Source organism: Monodon monoceros, unplaced genomic scaffold, assembly GCF_005190385.1.
Source record: "Monodon monoceros isolate NGI ecotype Baffin Bay Population unplaced genomic scaffold, NGI_Narwhal_1 Super_Scaffold_21, whole genome shotgun sequence".
In the NCBI taxonomy this organism is placed as follows: domain Eukaryota; kingdom Metazoa; phylum Chordata; class Mammalia; order Artiodactyla; family Monodontidae; genus Monodon; species Monodon monoceros.
The window spans coordinates 15,640,835-15,661,579 of record NW_021703778.1 but is presented as its reverse complement, the minus strand read 5'-3'; the positions used below and the strand labels follow the sequence as shown (position 1 = coordinate 15,661,579).

The following is a 20,745-nucleotide window of genomic DNA, read 5'->3' as shown; positions in this document are numbered from 1 at the left end:
TTTTTTTTTTTTTTTTTTTTTTTTTGCGTTACGCGGGCCTCTCACTGCTGCGGCCTCTCCCGCTGCGGAGCACAGGCTCCGGACGCGCAGGCCCAGTGGCCATGGCTCACGGGCCCAGCCGCTCCGCGGCATGTAGGATCCTCCAGGACCGGGGTATGAACCCGCGTCCTCTGCATCGGCAGGCGGACTCCCAACCACTGCGCCACCAGGGAAGCCCTGATTGTAAACTTTTGAAAGCTAATTTCTTGAAATAGAATTCAAGAAATCATCTTCCAAGTAACTTTTTTTTTTTTTTTTTTTTTTTACCCAAACACCCATTCTGGTTTGCTTTGTCATGTCATTATTTGTGTTGGAAACACAATATTTCATTGTTACCATCTTGAACTTTTTATTGAACTTAATAATGATTAGGCCCATTTTGCACTTGTGCAGAAGGTCTTCTTTACATTTTATGATATAAAGCCTTCTGCCAAGGGGAGAAGAAAAAAACATGAATAAATGTAATTCTTAAAAACATTTAAGGTTAAAGATGTTTACTGATCCCTGAACCAGTCTCCAGGAGGATTAAGGGTGGAGAACGAAGATGGAGAAAAATTGTAAAAATGGTGAAAAATAGAAGTCAGTCCCCATAATCCCAAACTTACGATCTATTGGGGAATTCTGTGAAGTTCCTAAAGCCTTTACGCTGAATATCTGACAAAGGACTTTTTTCTTCCCAGTTTCTCTGTGAGTTGCTGTCTATGGAAATTTTATTTGCATTTGGAAACTTTGAAATTTTCGGGACATTTGAGAGGTTTGTAGAGACTATGATATTTGAAATGAGGACTATTCTGGAAAATCTGGAGCATGTGTCCTTGTATATAAATACATCCTTATCAGGTATAGGCTATTTGCATACTTCTGTGTCTCTGTGCACATATGGATATGGGCAAATGCATATAAATATATTTTCTATTATTAGCAGGATTACTATGGTTTTCATTTGTATGTATCATAACTATGATCATCCTTTTAACTGCAGGGCCCCGTTTATTGCTTCAGTCAGTACAGGGCAGTCCTTTGCCCACTGTGTTCCTGGCTGTAACTTCTTCTTAATTATAACACAGTCAAAAGCAATTAAAATATACTAGGAAGTGTCCAAAAAGCTAGGGGGCACCCAGGCTCTATCTTAGGATAAGGCTGTATTTTTCTTTATCAAATACGTTGTGTAACTACTTGTTTTTACCTCCAGGACTCTATTGCCCCTCCTATGTCATTGTCCCTGACTTTCAGATCTTTGATTTGGTTACATTTTACGATTTATTTTTGCTACTTTCTTGGCTTCTCTGCTCTCATAGGCAGTGGCAGCTTCCTCTATAACTCTTGGCATTATCTTTGCTCAGATAACTGCTAATGATCGAGGTAGGTGTATTACGTGTCATTCTATCTAAGTCAACTTTATGCATTTGGAACTACAATTCCTAGTGTTATTCTTACATTGCAAATTATAGTGCTATACTGCTGCCACAATTTATGCGGTGCTGGAGAACTTTACATTGACTTGGAACTACTATTTGGTGTAAAATGAGTTAATTTTAGTTTGCGTTTTCAGTAGCTCAGATTTAAGTGGTATTTTTGGTACAATAAATTTAACTTTTACTCTGTTATAAAGTGAATTCAGGCTATTGAAGAAGATGTAATATGGACTTTAGAGTAAAATTGCTTAAGTTCAAATCCTGGCTCTGTCATTTATTAGCTGTGTAGCCTTAGGAAAACTATGTAACCTCTCTGTGCCACAGTTTCTTCACCTATAATCAGGTATAATACTAGTACTACCTTGTATAGTTTTTTTGAAGATTACATATATTCATATATACATATATAAGACACTTAGAAAAGAGCTAGGCATATGGTAATTACTCAGATGTTAGCAATAACAACAGCTTTAATGTAATAATAATAAATATGAGTTATTAAGTTTAAAAATAAAAACTGAAGTGTGTCACTGAACTAGAATAACATTATATGATCTTTTTCTCCTTTCTAAATGGTTGAGGAGATAAAAGCCTTTTCCTCTATCTTTGTGCCTAATTCTTCTAAATAAGTAAAGGCATTTCTCCCCTCCTGGTAGCCAGCACAGACTACCTGTTCTGTCTCTTATCTTGTAATATAATGATAGAAAGTCAAGGTAAAAATAGTACTGAAATAAGAAGGATAAAATGTAAATAATTCTGATAATTTTCAAAAAAATATTGGCATGATATTCTCAAGATGATGGTGTCCTGTAGAATAAAATTGTTCATGCATAAATTAATTAATTTTCATTAAATAGTTGTTAACAACTGTACAGAAAAGTTTAAGCATTTACATTAAGGTTAGGATCAGGAAATTGAGCTTGATATCTACTATTAATAATACTATGCATATTTAATAATATTAATACTATTTTAACTTTATATTATTAAACATTGTTATTATTTATTTTTAAAATTTTTATTGGAGTATAGTTGATGTACAGTGTTGTGTTAGTTTCAGGTGTACAGCAATGTGAATCTGTTACACATATACCTATATCCACTCTTTTAAAAATTCTTTTCCTATAGAGGCCATTACTAATAAGGACCTACTGTATAGCATAGGGAACTCTACGCAATACTCTGTAACAGATCCAACCTTTATAGTCACTATTCACAAAATTTCCTGACATACTCCCAGGACTGCTACTGCCCACTGACAGAAGGTCTGCCTATATTCAGTCCAAAGGTGGTGGCATCTGTGGATGCTGCCAAGGTGTAGGACGCTGAGCATCTTGATCAGTCTGAGTCCTGGGAAGGGGGAGAGAATTAGCTTCTCTTTTTCCCTAACTCCGTATACCTCCATGTTATATTAATAATGATTGCTCTCTAGAGGTTCCTAAACAAAAGAAAACAAAAGCAAAATGTAGCAAGAGGCAAATGTTCAAACAGACTTTGAGTGTTAATACATAGATTTTAATTTAACTTTTCAGTATCTGTCACTGAACAGAATAGATGATGTAGTTTTGATTCACTGGCCATGAATTAGCTCTGTCCACACAAAGTTTCTCATGAATAGTTTGTTGCGGACACTGTTGTCCATGACCCAAATCTCCCTCAGGACCGCAGCGCTCCTCCCCTAGCTGCTGGGACTACGGGCAGCTAATGCCTCTCAGCTGATTCTCTCTCTAGAAATTGCATTCAAGAGAGTTGACTTGCCAAGGGGATGCCTCCCCTTGAAGACAGCCCGTATCTGCAGTATGGTCAATGCGGGCCTAAAAGCTCAGTACTCTTGCCTCAATGTAGGACAACTCTGAAGGACTGTCCCAGTTCCTGGGCTCCCTGTTGGGCTGGCTGAGGCCTCTCTTGTGACTGCATCACAGCTCAACTGCTCCCTCCACTCGGTCCTTCCTCCCTGACTCCCCTCCGGCTGTTGGTTCCACGTGAGCTCCCCAGGAAAATTTCTGTACCCAAATCTCTGTCTCATATCTGTTTTAAAGGGAATCTGCCCTGAGACCTATTTCCATGAGTTCTGGCCGTAACCCTAATTAGTCACAGAAGCCCAAAGCCAAATCATGGAGCTTCTCCATTTCTACCAAAGCTTTACCCATGTAGATATAAAACAAAATAATTAACCATGGCTAATATTAACTTAACACTCTATGTGCCAGGCGCTGTGTTTTGTATGTTATCTTTTTATAATCTCCCCAAAACACTAAGAGGAGGGTTTTATTCTTTCCTGGAGAAAATAGGATTGTTCAGTAAAATGTAAACATTAGAAGTAGGGTGAAGGACATAAGGGCAACACATTTTGTGTTATTTTTGCATCTTTTCTGTAAGTCTAAAATGAGGTCAAAATAAAGGAATTTGAAGACATTGAGTAGTAGAACCAGGTTTTTAAGATTGCAGTGTGGCTCCAGGGTTCAAGTTCTTAAATACTAACATAAATTGCCTTTAAAGCAAAAGTTCTCTTGGACTCAAACCAGAGCAAAGTGACACGATTGTGTGCCTTTTTGCACAGAGTGAAATGGGTGTTTATCCAGACAACAGGTAGCTAAAATATTCTGTTGTGGATAAAAGTTTTATATAAATTATCAGTCTAATATTAGCCCTTAGATTATAGTTACCTGAAAAACAGGGATGGATTTCTTGTAATTTTTGCTGTATCAGCCAGAATTAAAAGCACATATGCAAGCATGAAGATGAATTTCAGTGAATACAGTCTTGTCAATATCCAAATAAATGAATATGTGACTCCCACTCTCTTCCCTCTCGCTTTTTCAGTGTTATAAGGATAGAGTTAAATGGTTCAGGCAGTCTGCTTGTCCCCCTGCAATTTTAGTTAGTAGCACCTTATCTTTAACACTTTGTCATCTTTAAGCTGCTGCTTATTTTTCCTCACAGACCCCAGTTCTTGGGATGAAGAAGAATCGTTGTGTTCGAGTAAGACCATTCTATTAAAAAAAGCTCTCCAAGAAACTAAAAGAATTTAGCTAGAAACAAATATTCTTCCTACTTATTTCCAGCATGGTGACCCTTTGTATTTTCATCACGTGTTAGGATGAAAAATTGATTATAGTTAATATGAAGCATAGTCTAATGTAATGAAAAACGAGATTGTAACGAAAAATGAGAATAACGTTATGAAAGTCAATTTGCTTCAAATTGAAGCTTTGGATTAAAATGAATTAGCTTATATTCCATCATGTTTACAAAGAATTTATCTTATTTTTTTCAATTTGTTCCCTTTTCAGGGATAAAATACCTTTGTTAGAGCTTTTCCTGTTAGATTACCCGATTAGTTATGTTCAATTATTTTAAGATGGTTTTTATATGGAATTTTCTCATTTTGTTTTTAATAGATATACATATTAGTTATGCTGTTATGCTGAGTTTGATATATTTTGCTGTACGTGTAAGATGAATATAATTTCCCAACTTTAATTTTTAAAAATACTGGGGAAACAATGTGTTTAAATGGAAATAACCTCAAACCAGGAATTAAAATACCTGGATTCTAAAGATGAAATTTTCCATTAAGGGACCTAGTGACTTTATGGATGTTACTTAATCTTCTAATTAACTAATTTCTCATCAGAATAATGAAATAATCTGTAAGTTGTTTCTAATTATAAAATTCTATAAATTCCACTTTTTCACAATTGACCGAACTCTACAATTCTTCTTGCATGTTATGAGAGTCACAAAAATCCTTCTTAAGAAACTAAAATTTAGTTTTATCGTATATTAAAAAAGCTTTCCTAAACTTTTATTAAGCTACCATGAATTTCAATTATTTTTGAGCCCCTGAAGCGCATTTAAGATCATAGTTTATGTTTTTACTTTCAGATAATTCAAATTCTACTGATAGCAACAGCTCTACTATTGTATATTTTAGAGATGGCCATTCGTTCCTCTCTCTCTTTTTTATTATATACTGAAAGTAAATAATGAAATAATTTCCTGATAGAAATGGAACATAAACAGCAGAATGAACTTTCGAGCATAATCTCCTTCTGTAAAATTTAACTTTTTTTTTTAAAGTGCTCGTTCATGTCTGTTGATTTATCATTTGTTCACTGATATTAGGCCCTCCATTGCCCTAGGCCCTGTGCCACTTGGTGCCGATACAGACACAAATAGTAGATGGTCATCGTCCTCATGGAGCATACATTCTAAAGGGGACAAAGTGAGAAACTCAAGCAAATAATGACAATAAAAATGATTTTTTTAAAGAGTGACATCTGACCCGGGTATGGTGATATCCAGGAAGGTGTTGTATGACTTGGGTCTTACAGTGTCTGTAGGCGATAGCCCATGTTGGGGCTGGGGGTCAGGAGTAAGGAGTCACAGGAACCTATGCAGATACACACAGACGAGAAGCAGCATGCTGCAGTGAAGAACCGCTATGCTGATCTGTAATTCGTGGTGCATAAAGCTTGAGGCAGAGAAAGGTAGACAGAAGCCAGGTCAGGGAATGACTCATTTGTCATGGTCACGAATGAGTACATTGACCTAGAGCTGATGGGCACCACTGAGGTTTTAATCAGTTAAGTGAAACAACCCTAAGTGGCTTCTAGATGCATCCCTCTGTTAGTGATGTTTGAAGAACATGTTTGAAGTAGGGCTTACCATTAAAAAACTGATAATAAAATTTAAAAAAAAAAAAAAAATATATATATATAGTTTAGTGTAGGTAGGAGACAACCGGGGCCTAAGCTAGGAATATAAGCTAGTACAGATGGAATGAAAAAGATTCAAGAAATATTTAGAAAGTAATGCCACTGAGGCTTGCATGTGTCGTGTGAATGACGGGGAGTAATCAGAAGTAATTCATGATTCTGGCGGGAACAGCAGCAAGAGCCATCTGTTGAAATACAGAACAGAGGGTGAAAGAGAGGGAGCTTTAGGGAGAAAGATGAGTTGTTTAAAGACATTGTAAAACTTTGAGGGACGTCAAAGTAGAAAGGCTCAGCCAGTGGTTGGGGGAAAAAAGAAAAACAGTCTGAAGTTTAGGGAAGTATGGAGTGAAGGGAGGTTTGGGATAATCAACATATCAGTAGTGGTTGAAAATAGAGGATTGATTCATCCAGGGAGGGTGTTTAAAGTGGGAAAACCAAAGAGCAGATAGCAGAATTAGGTGACTCATCATTGTACTTAAATAGTACTTAATGTATGGAGATATTCTTGAGAGATGCACATCTGCATCTCTTATAATACAAAGGAAAAAATTTCCCAGTTCCCACTTAAGGACACCTGGGCACCACTTCTCACTCTCTCAGCCCCACCTTTTATTTTAGCTTCTGCTGTAACAGTTCTGTGCAGGCTTCCACCTTGGGCTTGGACCACTTGGTGCAGGTGTGATAGGACAACACTTGCCTGGACCTGCCCACAACCCACAGGCTTCTGTCACTTAAGAGGTGGGATATTCCTGCAGGTGCAGCCCCGAAGTGTGGGGAAGTTCATGCCCTGGGGGCTCACCCGTGACCAGTAGGGGATGAAGCCCTTCCCTCCTCCCAGATTGACGGTTCTTAGACTATTCCATAGAGCTCCTCAAAAGGCCCATTAGGTTGCATCACAGTGATAGCCAAGTTGATAAGTCATCCTTATAAGCAGCCTTGCTTCCTTCCATGTCTCACTCTGCCCCTCATTCTTTCTTCCTGAGCTAACTTCTCAACATATGTCCTTTCAGTATTTAACCTTATATTAGGTAAAATACATTGATATTCTATTTATATCTCCAAAACCTAGACTCCTGCCTCTAAAACCACCAAAAGCACATAAAATGGAAGGTTACTATATAGAAAATCTGGCTTTACAGGTTAAGCTATAATTTTCAAAAATACTTTAAAATCTTATCACGGTTATGCCTTTCCTTTTTGTAAGCTTCACCTAAAAGAAGGGCTCACCCAAGGTTATACCTAAGAGTAGAGTATATAAAATATATTTTGCATTTCAAAAGTTTATCTAAGACTTTTAAAATTGAGAGCATCTACAAATATTCCTAACACAGATTTTTCTGGTTTTGGATCTAAATTGAACACACAACTTTTTAACTTTGATAGAAAGGAAATAAGTTTTCGAAAAAAGGCAAGTTCAAAACAGTTTAGCCTAAATTATTCAGGATTAAGTGATTTAAGATATTTTTATATTTTTAAATTATTTACTTAAAAAATGAAAGGCTGTGAAAGGACCATTCAATTGTTACTGATTCTGACAGTCAAAACAGTTTTAATCTATACCAGGGGTTTGCAAACTTTTCTCGTCAAGAGCAAGGTAGTAAATATTTTAGGCACCATGAGCCATAGGGTTGCTCTACTCAACAGAGTCATGGTAGAATAAAGGCAACTTAGAGACTTAAAAAAAAAATTGAGAGGAAAAAAATTGGTATGGCTGTGTTCCAATTGAGAACACAAACTTTTTTTTTTAATGAAGCTTCCAATTAAAGAAAAAAAACCTTTATGACTTTGTTGAACCCTGATCTTTATAATATGCCAGTATGGATTCCACAAGATCATTATATTCTTTCAATATTATAACAGAAATAGGATTATTGTTGTTGTTGATCTTAGAAATTGTATGTCATCCTTAGACATGATTCTTTGTTTTGTTTTTGTTTTGCCACATTACCAATTACCAGTTTGAACATAACTTTTGAATATTTCCATGCATTATGATTTGTTTAGGTTTGTTTAAAAGGCTGCATAATTAGAAAACACTTTCAGGCCTTTTTTCTCTTACCCTGTAGACAGATCATACTGATTATTAACTGAAAGATATATTGGGAATTGTATCAAGTCTTCCCAATCATCTAGGTTTAGGAGTACATACTAAAAACAAGCTTGGAATACAAATGGTCTTCTGCCAACTCAGAAAGCTTGGATGTGAAGTAATGGTTTTCTGATGAGGTGAAAACAAAATATATGTTTTCCAAAGGCTTAATAGAAGAGGCTGAAAAGAGGTCACTCACACAAGGATGGAGGAGACGCAAAAGAGCATGAAAGTGAGGGTTTGACAGGGCAACCTTATTTTTAACTCTCAGATTCTTATGAATTATATGGAAGTGAATGTCCTATCCTCAAATTACGCCAAAGGAAACACTTTTAATAACCTGTATGGTATGACTTTCCATTCTCTTATCTAAAACTCTGTCCAAAACTGTCTAGTTTTTAAAGAATAGTCTCTTTAAACCAAGGTTTAAGATGTTAGGTGATATTTATTTTTGTATTACCACATCACACCATGACGTTTGTACGCATGACTTACTACATTTATTCCTCTATTCACTGCTTCCTCAGGTGTCTTACCTTCCCTTGCTTGCTTAGATAATTTTATGTAAAATTAATTTTTAAGAGATTAGTGAGAGGTGAAACTTTGGTTTCCATGGGATTCAAAATTAGGAGGGCTTCAGGGCTCATGACTTCTGTTTTTAAAGGCCGTTGCTTACTTGCATCTTCTACAGAACCAGCAGATATGTCAACGTGCAATTCAGAAAGCAAACTGTTTTATATGTATATTTAGATTTTAGATTTACTTTGAGACTTAATTATTGCAACGTTCATCTACCTACCAGAAAAAATGTAGACTAATGGTTTTGTGTCTTGGTCTCTTTAACACCTGTTGAAAACGTTGTGTCCTTGGGTGTGAGTTAAGAACAAGGACAGCTGTCCCTGTCCTGTGCATGCCTGTCTGTACCTCCTGCAGAGGCCCCATTGAACCAGGACAGTGAGGACAGGGCAGTGAGGATGGTATCTCAACTGATTTTCATTGCATTAGGGTAACTGTTGATTTGTATCCGTGAACTTGCAGCATTGCCCAGCATACCTTTTAAAATCCTGGAGATGAGAAGCAGGTTTAAATGAAGTCTGTACTAAGTGGCTTGCATATTGTGCTAGTTTTAATTTTGTTTCAACATTGAAATATTACTGTTAAAGGAGGCTTATATTCTGCATAAGCCTGAGTGCTGAGAGCTCACTGTGAGATGCGGTATTATTTTTAGGTATAGCAGAGGTGATGGTAGACACCTAGAGGAATAGATTCTTAGGAAGTAGAAAGAGGGGCGTATCAAAATTGAAAATTTTCTCTCAAGGCTTCAGTTGATATACAGGAGGCTACAAGATAAAACTAAAGATCTCCAGAGTTTAGGAAAAAGACAGCAAACTTTTCCTTTTGAGAAACAAATCTGTGCGTAATGACATTCTCCTGGTAGCGCTGAGTAGACAGAATCTGCTTTAAGAGGCATTCGTATACTATGTCTTATCTCAGTTATTAGGTAGAATACTTTTTATCTCTAAGGCGTGTGTGTAAGTGTCTAAGTTATCTAGCGAGAGATTTTATTTCTCTAGGAATCCACTTTATCCTTTCAAACACAACATTAGGATTAGACTAGTAGCTCTCAAATGTTCCTAATTATCAGAACCACCTGGAGCATTTAAAAAAAATACAGATTCTCAATCTTTACATGTACTATATCAGAAGCCCCAGAGGAGAGTCCTGAGAACCTGCATTTTTAATAAAACCCCTTGGTGATTCTGATGGTAAGACAAGTTTAGGAAATATTAAATGATATCTAAATTAGGTGTCACAGTTATTTCATGTCTGAATTTATTTTAAAAATACCTGGAGATGTACTGTAAGTGTGACTATTCATTCAAGCTTATCTCTTAAATGGCATCAAGAGGCCTATTTTCTCTCTTAAACTGTATTTAAAAACACCAACTTAAATGTAGTTAATAGAAGATAGCTGAATTATAATAAATTATGATGTTTTACACTTCTAGCACAAGCTTTGCTCACTGGTGAAGGTTTTATCAGTTTTTAATTCTGCCAAAGGACACTCTCCCTTTCTATCTGATAGACAACTGACTGTGTTAGCTTTGCTGATACTGTCTCTTCACAATATTCCACACTGCCTTCCCTCTACTGTCTATTCACCAAACATGCTTCTGATCTTGATTTTGTTCAAGATTTCCTCTCCTGATGACCTTAATTTGATGACCTTAATTTGGTGACCAGCTGGCATAGGTATTCAGACACATTTCTAGTTATGTTTTTATTTTACATTAATAAATTGGCATTTTTAGTTTATTTTCAGTTTCTGGAGAAACTGCCTGGGTCACTGAAGACCAGACCCAAGGTGACTGTGTCAGGAAGCAGACACTGAGAGAAGGCTGGCTTGAGACACTAGTGCATGTTTTCTTCTGCTGCAGAATGGCTCGGTATGAAGGAGAAAACCCCGGTAGGAAATTGATCTGGGATTTCTGACCCAGTGCCCTAGAGTCAGCTCTGGTTTGAGGTACTGCTGGAGATTAACTCATCCTTTTAAAAAGAAACCTGGGGACAGAGACTGGACACCAGAGGGCAAGAACGAAAAAGAAAACTTAGGCTTAGCTCCTGTCAGATGTAGACGAGGTGACTGAGTGTGGATATTTTCCTCAGGCAGAACTAGGATGAAAGCTGTCCTGCTGAGCCATCAGAGGGTGCAAAGAGAGAGCTTTTGAGAATACGTTCCCTGTTTTCAAGGGGAAGTGATACACTAATTTGTCAGAAATTGGTATTTGATTTTTATTCTTGTTTGTACAAAAAATGCAATGCTTTATGAGTTTAGAAAAAAAAGTGTGCAAAATCATCAGAAGTGAGGGATGTTCTCTATCACTTAGTTTAATATGAAGATGTGGCTTTGTATCAGTGATGTGTGTGTTTGTTTTTGTTTTGCTTTTGACCAACATTGGGAATCCTATTATACAAATGTGTGTAGTGAGAAGGGCTGCTACCCCGTTTGGTGAACATTTTTATGAACAATATATGGCAAAATTTTGAGTACTCTCACACACACACACACACACACACACACGCACAAGAAAATTGAATTTGCCCGGCCAGACTAGATAACGCACCCAATCTCACAGACTCAAGATCCAGAAAGTTCTTCCTACACATAGATCGACGTGTAAAGATTTTTTACATAGAAAAGCTGAAGAGCTTTCACATTGAAAGCGTAGTTTTTGTGCTAGCTGCCACGTCTTCTCAAACTGAGAAAAAAATTTAAAACTTAAGAAATTAATGACCCTTAGCATGATAGAAAATTTAATAGCTTCATTAAAATATTCTCTTAATATTTTTATGGTAAGAAATAATACAACTTAATAAAGATATTTCTTAAATATTCAAGCATAACTTGGGTTGCAAGGACTTCCCAGGGTGTAAGACACTATGTAAATTTTGCTTTAGATTTCTATAATTAAAATAATCCACTTTCCAAGCAGTTAGGGAGTGATATTTAGTTACTATGTTAAAGAGTTTGCAACACTTATGGATATTCCTGTATGCTGTTCTTGTAATTCTGAGGTTCAGTAATAAGGTCTGTTATATGCTTTAGCCTTATCCTAAGCACAAATATCTGTAAAATTATGGATTTTTATGAGCTAGATATTTCCCCCCTAAACTACATTATAATGCTCATTGTGTTAAAGTTAACAATCAAAATACACTCAAACACCATTTTACTATCCCCCATGGGGATACTTACATTTCCCCCTGTAAGTAATAAGAAAGATAACTATAAAGTCAGATTTTTATTTCAAGAAGTCAAATTTGAAGAACAATTAGAAAATGCACATGTATCTGACAATAGCAAATACTTAAAAGATAAATCTCAAATGACATATCATAACTTTTTAAAGAAAAAATGTTATTAAAAGCACTGGTTTCAAAAGCAGTCATTCTAACTAATGTGATACTTTTAAAAATCTAAAATGAAAAAAGTGTTTGCTTTGGAAGAATATTTATATGGGACATTCTCATCTATGCTAAGACTTTGAAATACAAATGACATAATGAGTATTAATGTGCCACAAAAACTTAAAGTGTCACACATGTAGAAGATATTTTATTATTAATATTATTACAGTGCTAAACACTTAGTAGGTGTTACATATTTGTAATCAGGATTCATTATTATCTAAATACAAAGAACTACCTGAATTGGTCTTGTATTATTTGCATAGCTTCCCCCATTGTTTAACTCCTATCATTACTATCAGATTAGTAAAAAAGTTTAGAAGCCTAATAAAAGTAGAAGGAAAAATGAAAAGTGAAAATTTGATTAAAGCATTTGGGATTTTTAAACCAGTCAAGAATGAGACTTTTTTAAAAAAATGTTTTAGACATTATTTTACCAACTGAGCGTATCTGTAGACTATGGGTGAATTAATTAAACTTTCTGGATCTCATTTATTCAAACAGAATATAAAAGTTTTGGATTCTAAATGCTCTGTAAGGACCCATTCTGCACTTAAATTTAAATAATTTAAAAGATCTTTTAAAATGTTGCATAACTGTGCATATAATTGATATAGCTATCAAATGTGTATAGATAGCTTAGAAGAAATCCTCCAATAAATAAACTTTGTATTATTCCAGATAGAAAGTTATGCTTGAGAATAGCTGGAAGTTGAAGGGAAGAAGGGTCTGGAAATGTAGAAGTAAATTTAGGAAAAAGAGGAAAGAAGTTAGCAAAACCATATAAATACAAGTAGGCACTGAGTTGGAATCCAGGAAGAGGGCTGTGTAAAGAAGAGAAAGACACAGGGAGTTGTAAAAGAAAAAAGAATCAGGATTTGTCAACAGTTTAGGTGTATCATATGAAATACTGGGACAAATCAGTATATGTTGCACCTTTTTGTCTCTTTAATAATCATTTGCCATTTGAAATGTGGGCAGTGAAGTATGACATCAAGAGTAACATCTATAGTTTTAGTTGAAATGAGAAGTTTTGTTTTTCCGTAACACAGTCAAGTGCTCACCACGCACTCAGGGTGCTGGGTGACATGTGTACAGCTTTGTGTGTCCCTCAGTGAGCTTCATGTTGCTTGTCCTTAAAATCTCCAAGAAGAGACATTGAAATGCACACATACCGATATAATTAAAAATTGTGAGAAGTTTTTAAAGGAAAATACCTTCAGCTTGAGTGATTAAGGAAGGTTTTTCTGAGGAAGTAATATCTAAACTGAGACTTGAAATGGGATTTTTAATTCACACTCATCATTGGGTGGCTATTATGAGATGCAGAACTAGAACAAAGGACAGATGTGTATTATCATTTGGGTTTAAATGTGTGATCTGATTTTCTCACTTTGGGTCGAGATCAGTTTTAAGAAGCACCTGCATAGAGGTGGAGGTAAATTTGGAGCTTCCTTTCATGAGGAGAATGAGGGGCACGTGATTATTTTTATAAAAAGGCTTACTGTATATTAAAATAATACATTGCAGTTCCACTCCTTTTCCTCTAAATATTTTTAATTATGTGGAGGGTAGAAAAAATGAGTGTTAATTGAAGAAAGAGAACCTTTAGGAATTTTAGTACAGTGTTTCTTAAATGAGAATTTAATTTTGGCACACGTGAACCAACCACTCGGAAAGTATTACATTCTATTCTATTAAAATCCTATTGGAAGAACTTCAAGATGGCGAAAGAGTAAGACGTGGAGATCACCTTCCTCCCCACAAATACATCAGAAATACATCTACATGTGGAACAACTCCTACAGAACACCTACTGAACGCTGGCAAAAGACCTCAGACATCCCAAAAGGCAAGAAACTCCCCATGTACCCAGGTAGGGCAAAAGAAAAAAGAAAAAACAGAGACAAAAGAATAGGGATGGGACCCACACCAGTGGGAGAGAGCTGTGAAGGAGGAAAGGTTTCCACACACTAGAAGCCCCTTCACGGGCGGAGACTGTGGGTGGCGGAGGGGGAAGCTTCGGAGCCGCGGAGGAGAGCGCAGCAACAGGGGTGCGGAGGGCAAGGCGGGGAGATTCCCACACAGAGGATCAGGGCCGACCAGCACTCACCAGTCCGAGAGGCTTGTCTGCTCCCCCGCCGGGGCGGGCGGGGCTGGGAGCTGAGGCTCGGGCTTCGGTCAGAGCGCAGGGAGAGGACTGGGGTTGGCGGCGTGAACACAGCCTGAAGGGGGCTAGTGCGCCGCAGCTAGCCGGGAGGGAGTCCGGGAAAAGGCCTGGAGCTGCCGAAGAGGCAAGAGACTTTTTCTTGCCTCTTTGTTTCCTGGTGTGCGAGGAGAGGGGATTAAGAGCGCCGCTTAAAGGAGCTCCAGAGACGGGCGCGAGCCGCGGCTATCAGCATGGACCCCAGAGACGGGCATGAGACGCTAAGGCCTCTGCTGCAGCCACCAAGAAGCCCGTGTGCGAGCACAGGTCACTATCCATGCCGCCCCTCCCGGGAGCCTGTACAGCCTGCCACTGCGAGAGCCCCTCCCTCCCCCCCGGCCTGAGTGAGCCAGAGCCCCGGAATCAGCTGCTCCTTTAACCCCGTCCTGTCTGAGTGGGAACAGACGCCCTCAGGCGACCTACACGCAGAGGCAGGTCCAAATCCAAACCTGAACCCCAGGAGCTGTGCGAACAAAGAAGAGAAAGGGAAATCTCTCCCAGCAGCCTCAGGAGCAGCGGATTAAAGCTCCACAATGAACTTGATGGACCCTGCATCTGTGGAATACCTGAATAGACAATGAATCAGCGCAAATTGAGGAGGTGGAATTTGGGAGCAACGATATATATATATATTTTTTCCCTTTTTCTCTTTTGGTGAGTGTGTATGTGTGTGCTTCTGTGTGTGATTTTGTCTGTATAGCTTTGCTTTTACCATTTCTCCTAGGGCTCTGTCCGTTTTGTTTTTTTTTTTAATTAAAAAATTTTTTTTTCCTCAATAATTATCTTTTTTTTTTTTTGGTACGTGGGCCTCTCACTGTTGTGGCCTCTTCTGTTGCGGAGCGCAGACTCTGGATGCGCAGGCTCAGTGGCTATGGCTCACGGGCCTACCTGCTCAGGGGCATGTGGGATCTTCCTGGACCAGGGCACGAACCTGTGTCCCCTGCATTGGCAGGTGGACTCTCAACCACTGCGCCACCAGGGAAGTCCAATAATTATCTTTTATTTTTAATTTTAATAACTTTATTTTATTTTATTTTATCTTCTTCTTTTCTTTCTTTTTGTTCTCCCTTTTATTCTGAGCTGTGTGGAGGACAGGCTCTTGGTGCTCCAGCGAGGCATCAGGGCTGTGCCACTGAGGTGGGAGAGCCAAGTTCAGGACACTAGTCCACAAGAGACCTCCCAGCTCCAAGTAATATCAAATGGCAAAAATCTCCCACAGATCTCCATCTCAATGCCAAGACCCAGCTCCCCTCAACAACCAGCAAGATACAGTGCTGGACACCCTATGCCAAGCAACTAGGAAGACAGGAACGCAACCCCATCCATTAGCACAGAGGCTGCCAGAAATCATAATAAGGCCACAGACACCCCAAAACACACCACCAGACATGGACCTGCCCACCAGAAAGACAAGATCCAGCCTCATCCAGCAGAACACATGCACTAGTCCCCTCCACCAGGAAGCCTACACAACCCACTGAACCAACCTTAGCCACTGGGGACAGACACCAAAAATAATGGGAGCTATGAATGTACAGCCTGTGAAAAGGGCACCCCAAACACAGTAAGGTAAGCAAAATGAGAAGACAGAGAAGCACACAGCAGATGAAGGAGCAAGGCAAAAACCCACCAGACCTAACAAATGAAGAGGAAATAGGCAGTCTACCTGAAGAAGAATTCAGAATAATGATAGTAAAGATGATCCAAAATCTTGGAAATAGAATGGAGAGAATACAAGAAACGTTTAACAAGGACCTAGAAGAACTAAAGAGCAAACAAACAGTGATGAACAACACAATAAATGAAATTAAAAGCTCTCTAGAAGGAATCAATTCAGAATAACTGAGGCAGAAGAACGGATAAGTGACCTGGAAGATAAAATAGTGGAAATAACTACTGCAGAGCAGAATAAAGAAAAAAGAATGAAAAGAATTGAGGACAGTCTCAGAGACCTCTGGGACAACATTAAATGCACCAACATTTGAATTATAGGGGTCCCAGAAGAAAAAGAGATAAAGAAAGGGATTGAGAAAATATTTGAAGAGATTATAGTTGAAAACTTCCCTAATATGGGAAAGGAAATACTTAAGTCCAGGAAGCACAGAGAGTCCCATACAGGATAAATCAAAGGAGACACATGCCAAGATACATATTAATCAAACTATAAAAAATTAAAAAAGTACAAATATTAAAAGCAGCAAGGGAAAAAAAAAACAGTAACACATACGGGAATCCCCATAAGGTTAACAGCTGATCTTTCAGCAGAAACTCTGCTAGCCAGAAGGGAGTGGCAGGGCATATTTAAAATGATGAAGGAGAAAAACCTACAACCAAGATTACTCTACCCAGCAAGGATCTCATTCAGATTTGATGGAGAAATTAAGACCTTTACAGACAAGCAAAAGCTAAGAGAATTCAGCACCACCAAACCAGCTTTACAACAAATGCTAAGGGAACTTCTCTAGGCAGGAAACACAAGAGAAAGAAAAGACCTAGAATAATAAACCCAAAACAATTAAGAAAATGGTATTAGGAATGTACATATTGATAATTACCTTAAATGTAAATGGATTAAATGCTCCAAGCAAAAGACATAGACTGGCTGAATGGATACGAAACCAAACCCGTATATATGCTGTCTACAAGAGACCCACTTCAGACCTAGGGAAACATACAGACTGAAGGTGAGGGGATGGAAAAAGATATTCCATGCAAATGGAAATCAAAAGAAAGCTGGAGTAGTAATTCTCATACCAGACAAAATAGACTTTAAAATAAGGACTATTACAAGAGACAAAGAAGGACACTACATAATGATCAAGGAATCAATCCAAGAAGGAGAGATAACCATTGTAAGTATTTATGCCCCCAACATAGGAGCGCCTCAATACGTAAGGCAAATACTAACAGCCATAAAAGGGGAAATTGACAGTAATACAATCCTAGTACGGGACTTTAACACCCTGCTTTCACCAATGGACAGATAATCCAAAATGAAAATAAATAAGGAAACACAAGCTTTAAATGATACATTAAACAAGATGGACTTAATTGATATTTATAGGACATTCCATCCAAAAACAACAGAATACACATTCTTCTCAAGTGCTCACGGAACATTCTCGAAGATAAATCATATCTCAGGTCACAAATCAAGCGTTGGTAAATTTAAGAAAATTGAAATCATATCAAGTATATTTTCTGACCACAATGCTATGAGACTAGATAACAATTACAGGAAAAAATCTGTAAGAAATACAAACACATGGAGGCTAAACAACACACTACTTAATAACCAAGAGATCATTGAAGAAATCAACGAGGAAATCAAAAAATACCTAGAAACAAATGACAATGAAAGCACAATGATGCAAAACCTATGGGATGCTGTAAAAGCAGTTCTAAGAGGGACATTTATAGCGTTACAATCCTACCTTAAAAAACCAGAAACATCTCAAATAAACAACCAAACCTTGCACCTAAAGCAATTAGAGAAAGAAGAACAAAAACACCCCAAAGTTAGCAGAAGGAAAGAAATCATAAAGATCAGATCAGAAATAAATGAAAAAGAAATGGAGGAAACGATAGCAAAGATCAATAAAACTAAAAGGTAGTTCTTTGAGAAGATAAAATTGATAAACCATTAGCCAGACTCATCAAGAAAAAAATGGAGAAGACTCAGATGAATAGAATTAGAACAGTTAAGTCCACCTACACACTCAAATGGACCTATGTATGTGTATATATCCCTAAAGTTAGCTTACAGATATTTATATGTTCAGGTATGCTTTTCATAGACTTGAGATTCTGTTATATCAATTTTCTATCCCTTCTCATGAATAAACTAAGATAATCATGAGCAGTGTAGTCACGTTGGTAGTGTTTATTTTTATTTATCCTAGTTTTTCCTTTTTCCTGCATCTTCTGAGCTTTTTATTACCATGTCCTGTGTTGTACTGGGATAGACAAATATTGATCCAAAGAATGCATTTGTAATTAGTTAGTGTATTAGTCATTAATCAGTCCTTGCTTACACCTTTTCCCTATTGGTCACCCAACTGCAGTCTTTTTTCCCTATAAAACAGAAGATATTTTATTACAGTATGTTCTGCCAAATTCTGACTGCTGGCTTTTTGTTTATTAGAATAATTGTATGATTTTGTACTGACTATTCTTTTTGTGTTTTTGTTTTCTCTGCTTATTTCTTTTAATCATGCTGGTGGTGAAAAGAAGGGTGCATTTTATATTTGCAGTGACCCATTTTAAAGCAGTAGGAGACTGCCTGTTCCCCAGGCAGTATTAGGTGAGCTATATTTGCCCATTAATTAAATGAATAAACCTTTTCCAAATTGAGTCATTTCCTCAGTGACAAATAAAGGAGAAAATTCTAGTAATTCTCAAGAAAACCTAGAAAGTTGGTGGAAGATGTCAAGAGGCTTAAGGTCAGTAATTTGACCTTTTAATTATCTTCTTTAATTAGGAATAAATAATGTATGAAACAACTTTTAATGGAAGATAGAATTTGAAAAATGAAATAAAATTTCAACTTCCACATATCGCATTTGTGAGGAAAAATGAAACAGAAACATATATTCATATAATAGTGGAAAAAAGGAATGTGTTTTTTAAGTTTGAGTTTGCTTAATGTTCTTCATTATTAAATTATAGCAGGATTCCTAGTAAGTATGCAGCATATTTGCATGAGTCTTAAAATAATTCATCATGATTAATTCTATTACAGTAAATCTCAGCCCTGATCACAATCTGCCATGTACTGTAGTGGTTTGTCAGTATTTCACATTTTACTGGAGTTTCAGTGGAACTGCAGCTCCTGTAAGCACCGATGTCATCTGAGTTCACTGTGATTAATGAGGTTCTGAAGGAGATCTAATAACGATTAGCCAGTTCCATAAAATGTTACAGAATAAGGTCGACGGGAGAAAAATTTTAAAGCTCTTCAAAATGTGCATTTTAGAGAGTACCTCTGGCAACAAATTTGGTTTCTTGAAGGATGAAGAGGTTTAACCTTGGAAACAGCTGAACTACTGGGGCAACGGTGGGAAAAGGTTCCGTAATGTGCCTTCAGATACTTAAAGGCTCAGAAGAAAGCAGGACCAGCCTGGAATTAATGGTTGAAAGTTAAAAGGAAGTAGATATCAATCTGATATACTGAAATTTCAAAAAATCAATACTCACCAGAAACAGAATGGGCTTCATGGATTTAATGGGCCCAGTATGGTGTGGAGCTTCCTATTACTGGAAGTATTCAGGTAGAGACAAGATACCTACTTATGGAGACTTTTGCAAAGTATGTTTTTAATGGTTCAGAAGAGAGTTTTCTTTAGGTAAATTCTGAATTCCTTTCAACCATGAGTTTCCAGAAATTAATTTCCTTCACAGTATTAACAAATTTCTTATATTGTTCTTAGATTTCAGTGGAAGCTTCAGTGGGAGATGGCTTCACTGGAGACATTGCAATTGATGATTTGTCATTTATGGACTGCACCCTCTATCCTGGTAAGGAAGGATATTTTAGTATATGAGTTTTTTCAAACCTGTCTACTTGAAAACACTGCCAAGGAAATCAATATTTCATTTCCAGAAATATTCAAAAATACTCTCAGTTCTACTCTATTCTACCAATATATTAACCCTGGAAAAGGTTGTGAATCTTTTCTAGTAATTCGTCTAAAATCTTTGCAAACATAGTAAAGAGGTTTGAATCAGTTGTGTTTGTGTGTTATCATATGCAAAATATTAGGAAATTGTGTCTGAAGTTAAACTGTAATTCCATCATATTTGGTGGGCAGAATTGGTTGCCTTATAATCACATTGTTTTGGAGACTTTAATAACCTCTCAGGTACCTTCAGTGATGTTTTACTCTCGGGCTGCACTTTAAATATTCCTGAGGATTGTTGCCAGCCATTTCCCTTCCAAGTTATGGACTTCTTTCCATTAAAAATCTAATACGTATCTTCCAGATTTATATCTCCATCCTCAACCTTTCACCTGAACTCCTGACTTAGATACTAACCACCTACTCAACATCCAAACTTAGATGTACTAGGCATCTCAAAGATAACTAGGGAAAATAACTTAAAACAAACACACCCCAGGGGAAACTCATTCTAGGCAGTGCATAATGATCTAAAAGGGCTGAAATTCAAACTCCTGGGACTGAGGTTGTAGACTCTTTAATTGCATGACAAGAGAAAGCACAGTCTCCTTCCTAGAGTGATCAGAGGCTGGATAATTTAAAAATCAATCACAATAATCCATGTGGAGAGCACTTTCAAGTGCTGAAA

At 37.3% G+C, this 20,745-nt stretch overlaps 1 protein-coding gene across 1 annotated transcript in view; it reads left to right on the top strand.

Annotated features, from left to right (window-relative positions):
* Nucleotides 1–20,745, top strand: part of MALRD1 (MAM and LDL receptor class A domain containing 1) — a 579,678-nt gene that overhangs the window by 159,968 nt on the left and 398,965 nt on the right. The window contains exon 19 of the mRNA XM_029239293.1: nt 19,869–19,956. Coding sequence (XP_029095126.1) covers nt 19,869–19,956 — 88 coding nt within the window. The remainder of the gene's footprint in view (nt 1–19,868; nt 19,957–20,745) is intronic.